Here is a 7,658-nt window from a genome sequence, read left to right on the forward strand (position 1 = left end):
TTCACATGTTTTCTCTTGCTGTCATATCCAAAACCACAGGGTTAGTTTTCACATGTGCGCTGATGACACCCAGCTCAATCCCACCTCCTCTCTCGACCCCTCTGGGGTTGGCAAGTGATCAGACTGCTTATCCGCTATCCAGTGCTGGATGAGCAGAAATTTCCTTCAAATATTGGAAGGCCAAAGGCTTTGTCTGAGCCCGCGCTACAAGCTCCATTCCCCAGCTACCAACTCAACCCGTCTCCCTGGCAACTGTCCGAGGCTGAACCAGACTGTTTGGAACCTCGATGTCATATTTCATCCCGGGATGAGCCTCTGACCACATAATCCAAGCCTATTTCCACCTCGGTAACGTGGATGGACTTTGCTCCTGTCTCAGCTCATTTTTTTTGCTGAAACCCTCATTCATGCCTTTGTTCCCTGTAGACTTGATGATTCCAATTCATTCCTGGCTGGTCTCCCACATTCTACCCTCCCGAAACTTACAGTCACCCAAAGCTCTGCTGCCTGTGTCTGAACCTGCACCAAGTCCTGTTCCCCTATCACTCTGAGATTGCTGACCTACATCGGACCCCGTCCAAGAAATACCTCGACTTGGAATATCTGAATCCCTCTATAACCTCACCCCTCCCTATCTCTGTAATCTCCTCCAGCCCCACAAACCCACTGGAAACAGTCTTCCTGTCATTAAAAACACCCGTCAACCACTACCCTTTGTTTCCTACCCCTGAGCCCATTTTTACAATAACTTGCAGAGAGAGAGAAAGGAAACAGTTCGTTCAAAACTTGCAGGACCTGAAATATTTCGATCAACAACACTCAACCTCAGTCCCTGTGATTCCCGACAAGGTGTGGAACTCAGCAGGTGAGTTTTTATCACACGTCTAGACTGATAACAAGTTTCATTCAGAAAAAAAATACCCCACACAACATTCCGCGAAAACAGACAGGTCAAATAAGGACATTATTTTTTGCAGAATGGAATTTGACACCAATTCTGCAAATCTTGCCTGAAGACCGTCATGGGAAAGTGGATCAATTCTTTGCAATGAGTGGAGCCCAGCCCAGGGTGTGTCTCTGGAAGGGTCCCCGCCCCATTCATCCAAATGTCAAACTCTGTCCCGGTTAAGGAATGAGTGGTTTTAGCTGAGAGCAGCAGTCCTTGGGGGGGGTTTGCTGGCTCTTCTCCCAGCCAATGTGTGAGGAGAGGAGCGGTAGGAACGCCCTTTGGGGATGGGATATAAGGAGGGGAGACAGGCTCTGAGCTTTGCAGTTTCTGGCTCTCACTTGTCTACAGCCTCTAGCACCATGAGTATCAGCTTCAGGTCCTCGTTTGGCGGATCCAGCCGTCATGGTTCATCCTCCGTGCGACTGGTCCGAAGCGGCGGGGGCGCTTCCCGCTCTCAGAGTTTGTACGGCGCCGGGATGGGGACCCGCATCGCCTCGGTGAGTGCGGGTTCGGGGCTGGGGAGCGCCCTGGGCTCGGGCTCCTTCTCCTTCTCCTCCTCCACCTCCTCGGCTGGAGGCTTCAATGAGAAGACAACCATGCAGAACCTGAACGAGCGCCTGGCCAGTTACCTGGACAGGGTCCGCTCCTTGGAAACTTCCAACAGCAAAATGGAGCTGGAGATCCGTCAGATCCTTGAGAAAGCGGGTCCGGCTGTCAGGGACTGGAGCGTTCACTGGGGCACCATTAAAGATTTCCGTGACCAGGTGAGACCTTTTCTAGCTGCAGCCTCTACCCGCTATTCTCTCAGAGAGCGCCCGTAACGCCATAAAGCCTCCCAAGGCACCTCCCAGGAACCTGGCAACACAAACCCAGGCAAATGGAACAAGCTGATATTAAGGTCCGACGACCAAAAGCTTGGTCGAGGAGGAAGGTTTTGAGGAGCATCAGGAGGAAAGTGAGGTAGAGGAGGTAGAGGAGGGGAATTCCAGAGCTTGGGGTACAGGTAACTATACAGGTAGGGGTGGCTATGACCATCCATTGAAACATGGAGGCTGCTCAAGAGGCTGGAATTCCAGGAGTGCAGATGTGGCCTGGGAAATGAGAGTCAATGTTGGTGTGTTTTTTCTGTTGAAAGTCCCACACTGGAGCTGGCTCCAACAGCTTATAGTGATGAGACCTGGCGCATGGGGAGCGAAGGCGGAATAGATGATAGGTAGAAACTGGGGAAACAGAAACAACACCAGGTGTAGTACAAGTGGGAGCTGGGACAAATTCTTTGAATGTTCCAGGCTCAATGATTGAGGGAGGGGCAGCAGATTGCAAGGGGTGGCCAGGGATATGGGGGCATGGGGACAGAGGAGCTGCAGACTGGGGGTAGGGGACAGAAGGGCAGCGAACTGGGGGTGGGGGGTGGAAGAGCAGCAGATGGGGGCAGCAAACCTGCGGGAGGGAGACCAGTGCAGGAGATGCACATGGAATGTGGAGCCTGCAGTGTCTCACAATGGGATAATCTAGCACTATATAAACTGAAAGCGTGGCAAACTGTAAGTGATGTTACTGCTGGCTGCTTTCTTCTCACACTCTCTCAGAATCTGTGTAATTTATTATTAATCTCCATTTTTCACAGATTACTGATCTCATCCTTGATAACTCCAGGCTTATGCTGCAGATTGATAACTCCAAACTTGCTGCTGAAGATTTCAAAACCAAGTAAGTAATAATAAATGTAGCTGTTTAATGTCTTTGTGCTGACGGTGTGCTTTATTCTCCGATCCCACCTATCCTGCTGATTTGTCTTCCTCGTCATCCACTTGCAACTTTTTCCTGCACCTACATCATTCTCACCTTTTGCTGCTGACCGGAGGGTATTTGGTCCAAGAAATAATCTTCCAGATTTGGGTACATTTAAAGAATTACTTAAAATGTCTCCTGTTATTTCCCTCTGATGGAGAGACCATCTCGATCCTTTCTCAGGAGAACTGTACAGATACTGAAGACCAAGCGTCTTAGTTATTTCAGAAAACAGAGAAAACATTTGTAACTGAAGCCGGAATGCTGGTTTGTAAGTTAAGCCAGGAAAAGAGCAGCTGCTTCATACTCATGATGCCTGGCGTGTCCTGACCAGACTTGTCCAACCAACAGGTATGTAATCTCCAAGGAGAGGCTGAAGTACCTAGGGGGAAGGAGAAATCTGGAATATTATTCTCAACCCGCTCAGGGAAGATGATTTAAATCAGGAATCCTACTGTAGAATGCAAGGGAATACCTCTTAACTTCAGCATTAGACAACAAGTAATAAGAGAGATTTTCCCCCTTTTTTCTGTCTCTATAGATTTGAAGCTGAATTAGGAATTAGAATGGCAGTGGACGGAGATATTAATGGACTGCGTACAGTGTTGGATGATATGACACTGGAGAAGAGTCAGCTGGAAATGCAGATTGAGGGTCTAAAGGAGGAACTAATCTACATCAGGAAAAACCATGAGGAGGTAAGTAACTTCCATTTTGGTAAATGATTCTACTGAGTTGAGTGCTCCTTTAAGATTTGGGAGTATAAACTAACTGAATATTTTCTCTGCAGGAGCTTAGGGGACTGCGTGGTCAGATATCTGGCAATGTCACTGTAGATGTCACAACCGAACAGTCCCCTGATTTGTCTAAGATGCTGGAAGAGATGCGGCAGCAATATGACGATATCACGAAAAAGAACAAGAGTGAAGCTGAAGAATGGTACAGGCAGCAGGTAATTGGGGGAAATCTGGGATTATTATGTTATTCCAATGTGATCACTGAACTATCACATCCTTCAGTTCAGAAAATCAAAATTTAAGTAACTGAAAATAAGTGGCCTCTCTGAGCAGAAACCCAGAGGCTGAATTTTTGCTCTGGCCTCCAACATTGGGTATATTTCCCAACACCATGTCAGTGCTTGACAAACTGGCCAATGGCGTGCACTCACCATCCAATTAAGGTTAAGAGGTGGCTTCCTGAAGTTGGAGGACCAATAGGAGGTCAGATCAGCAGCCCCAGGCTCAGGGGGGCCCTGTCAATGTGGATAGGAGAAAAACAGGGCTGCAAGATGGAGGCATCCTCTGAAGCCTGCCTGATGCCAGCAGAGGTGAGGGGATGGTGGGGGAATTGGTCCCCGGACAGAGTGCGGGCTCCTGCCCGGGGGTGGGGCTGACTCCTCCCCGTGATCATGTTTTGACCTCAGTGTCAGAGGCGGAGGGGGGGCAGAGGGGTGTGGGGTGGGGTTTGCACATTCTGATTGGAAAATTGCAGTCAGTGTGTAGAGAGTGGCCCACTAACTAGCCTAACGGGCTACCTGCCACTCGCGGTTATGAAGCCATCATCCTTCGGCCTGAATGAAAATGGCCTGGAGATGGTCACTGTGGATAAAGCAGCATATTGCCACTGGTGGGAAATTGCAGACCTGTCCACCTCCAGTTCTGCCTCCATGGCTGATTAAAAATTCATCTCTGAAATTCTCCAATTCCCCATCTTCCTCAGTGTAACACGTAAGAAAATACCTTCAGCATCAGACTGGAAACAATAAATAGGTTGTCATGTTGCTATTTTATCTCCATCCTGGGATAACATGACATTTGGAGGTCTGATTTCAAAATGGCCTGAACCAAATTGGCATAATTTTTGGGACAGAGTTGAGTTAATGACAAATGTCAACCTTTGATTGTTCGAACACCAGACAGATAATAGAGAGTTAGTGGTTTTGGTGAAAACCAAGTCCATTGTTGGTTGAAGACTTCTCTTAATTGTTTGTTTCAGTGTGTGACTGTGCAGCAGGAATTTGCTGTTAATACCGAGGCCCTTCAAGCAGAGAAGTCACAGCTCGTCCAACTGAGGCACACTGTGCAGGGACTGGATATGGAGCTCCAGACCCAGCTCAGCATGGTGAGTACAACACAGGAGAGCAGCAACCTCTGTCCCTGGCTTTATTGGAAGTGCAGGTCTGACTAATCACTGTTTGTTTGTGTGCAGATTGGATCTCTAAATGCGACTCTTAAGGACACTGAGCTTCGTTGCAGCGAGGAGTACAACAGAGTTCAGCTGACCATCAACAAACTGGAGGCAGAGCTGGTGGAAATCCGGCTGAAAGTAGACCAACATGTCAAAGACTATGCTGACCTGCTGGATATTAAAAGTAGACTGGAAATGGAAATTGCCACATATCGTCGCCTGCTCGAAGGAGGATCTGGGTAAGAGAGTCACCAAATTAAACCCAGCTCCTGACAGCCTAACCCCCCCTAACTAAATATGTTAGACATGGCTTCGGAATTATTACTGTCTGTAGAGTTACTTTGGGGGATTTTGATGAACTTTGTGCTCCTTAATAAGGGACGTTAGTGTGAAATTTGGAACACTTTGCATTTCAGAACCAGTGTCAGGATCAATCCTTGTTACTCTATTATCAAATTTGTGCTATGCTAGATTAACTGTCTCCCTATCCTGTCCCAGAGATGTTTAGGCACCAACCTTCAAAGATCACCCTGTCTGCACTTGGGATATTTTTCCTTTCTCTGCACAGACATCCTATAGCCTGAGTGGTGTCGCAGTAATCCAGATGTTTAAACACTGAATTTCCACATTGTTGTGTTATTTATGTTACTTAGCTGAATTATTCAATAATTTTAATTGTCTCAATGGAATTTCTCTTGCCCCGAGACAGTCTTGAGCTCATAATTGAGGCTGAAATCGGCCATTAATTTACAGATTTCTATAAAACGAAATTCCAATTCTCAAACCGGTGAGATTTGGACTCCTGCTCCCTGGACTATTAGCCCAGTAACAGAACCACTACACTTCCACATGATCTTAATGAGATACTAAACATCAACCGGCTGTAAAATGCTTTGGGGCATTCCTGAGGTTCTGAAAGGTGCTTTACAAATGCATATTCTTTCTATACACTCACACACACCCAGCCCTTGCTGGAGGGATTCCTGGATATTTACTGATTACTGTTTATTTTTACCAGCCAAGTAACAACTACACAAACAACAAAAGATATAAGCAAAAAGATTGTGGTCACAGAGGAAATACGTGGTGAGTTAAACATAACTTTCAAACTTGTCATCAAAGTGACTGCATCATAAGTTTGAACACAGAAGTAAATGTACACCTAGAGCTTGTAGTTGAGGCAGCTGGTGTTGGATGCTCAGAGGTTGTTTCCCCTGCCTGGGGTGTCCAGAACAGGGGAAGGGGGTCCCAGTCTCTGGATAAGGGGCTGATCATTTAGGATTGAGATGAGGAGAAATTTCTTCACTCAAAAGGGTTGTGAATCTTTGGAATTCTCTAGCCCAGGAAGCTGTGGATACTCAGTCGTTGAATACACTGAACGTTGAGACTAATAGACCTTTGGTCTCCAGAGGACTTGAGGAATATGGGTTCAGGTGCTGAAGTGGAATTGAGGTCCAAGGTCAGATGAATAGTGGAGCAGGTTCGACAGGCTGCTTGACCAATTTTCTTATGTTCTTAACATGCTGAGTGACAGAGGCAGGGAGAGCCAACAGTTCCCAGACCCCTCATTCCATAACTTCACTCTCTGCTGTGGTACTGAGTCACGCACAGCAAGAAAGTCTGCTTCCAACCAGAGGAACAATGAGGCTGCTACAATTCACTTCACTGCCACAATAATTAGAGAAACAGAAATCTGGTTGGGTCCCCACTCCTGATTTGATATCCATTGAAGTCTGTACGTATTCAGGAAAGAATTCAACTCCTCCCCCAATGCCCTCATGATTGATTAGCCAGATAACCCCGACCATCTAAGCTCTCCTGAGTAATGGCCACACTCAGCATTCGGCTGCTCATTCATCCTGTGATACCCTCAAGAATGGAGGCTAGGGGGAAACCCAGGTAGGGAGCCAGGGATCAAGAGGGAGAATGGACTGGGTGGTGAATTGTGCTCTGTAGTCTTCCTGGGCAGGATTTAAGAAATAAAATTGACGGTGTAGAATATACTGCCACCTTGTATTATGCCACATAAAATACTTAAATGCCACACAATATAAAGCAATAAATACAAGGATTGAGATGTTGGGGAACCTATAGAGGGAGAAAGGGGCAGGGCCCAGCAAGAACGGAGGTAGTGGGTGGCCAATGAGGAATATAGGGGAGGGACCCAGTAAGTGCCTTATTGGGTGACCAATGACAGGGGAGTGGGGAGGCGGAGCTCTGAAGATGGGTGTGATGCATGACCAATGAGGAGAGGGTGGGGACAGAAGGTCCTGTGATGAAACCTCCAGGAATATGTACCGCAAGTTGGCAACCGAGGTGTGGTCAGAACTGTAACATCATAAATTTAACGTTAGCAACTACTGATTTAATGAATGCATCAATTAGTCTCTAACTAAGCCACTGGTTATTTCTTTTTCTTAAAGAACCTGTCATTACGAAGAGAGTGAAGACTGTGGTGGAAGAATCGATTAATGGGCAAGTGGTTTCTTCACATACAGAGGAAGTCGATGTCAACTAATAGAATGTTCAACACTTTGGAAAAAGCTGGGAAAAGAACAAAGTAAAAGTCATCTAACCAGAAGAGATAATCAAACCTAATAAACACAACTCTTAATGATTTCCCTTTCTCTGTATTTCTGAGCATTTAATAAAGTCTTGTGGGAACAGTTATCCTCATTTGTGTTTTCAGCTCCTCCCAGCAGACACAAGTCTTCCTTCGAATATCTCTGGA

The 7,658-nt window shown here is 46.6% G+C and overlaps 1 protein-coding gene across 1 annotated transcript; it reads left to right on the plus strand.

The window, feature by feature from the left end:
- The first annotated feature begins 1,264 nt into the window (after window positions 1–1,264).
- Window positions 1,265–7,597, plus strand: LOC144667904 (keratin, type I cytoskeletal 19-like). The gene is made up of 8 exons (XM_078529500.1): window positions 1,265–1,713; window positions 2,577–2,659; window positions 3,282–3,438; window positions 3,531–3,692; window positions 4,736–4,861; window positions 4,949–5,166; window positions 5,946–6,013; window positions 7,351–7,597. Exons 1-8 carry the CDS (start codon window positions 1,309–1,311, stop codon window positions 7,443–7,445), a joined length of 1,314 nt encoding a protein of 437 aa, XP_078385626.1. The 5' UTR covers window positions 1,265–1,308; the 3' UTR covers window positions 7,446–7,597.
- Window positions 7,598–7,658: the final 61 nt, after the last annotated feature.

The sequence above is a fragment of the Cetorhinus maximus genome, chromosome 25, assembly GCF_964194155.1.
Source record: "Cetorhinus maximus chromosome 25, sCetMax3.hap1.1, whole genome shotgun sequence".
NCBI classification, from domain to species: domain Eukaryota; kingdom Metazoa; phylum Chordata; class Chondrichthyes; order Lamniformes; family Cetorhinidae; genus Cetorhinus; species Cetorhinus maximus.

Excerpts from the sequence above, each read along its gene's own strand:
- LOC144667904 (XM_078529500.1), top strand. The coding sequence starts at position 1,309 with ATGAGTATCAGCTTCAGGTCCTCGTTTGGCGGATCCAGCCGTCATGGT. Across the intron at positions 4,862-4,948 it reads TCCAGACCCAGCTCAGCATG|ATTGGATCTCTAAATGCGAC; the intron begins GTGAGTACAACA and ends GTTTGTGTGCAG. Across the intron at positions 6,014-7,350 it reads GGTCACAGAGGAAATACGTG|AACCTGTCATTACGAAGAGA; the intron begins GTGAGTTAAACA and ends TTTTTCTTAAAG.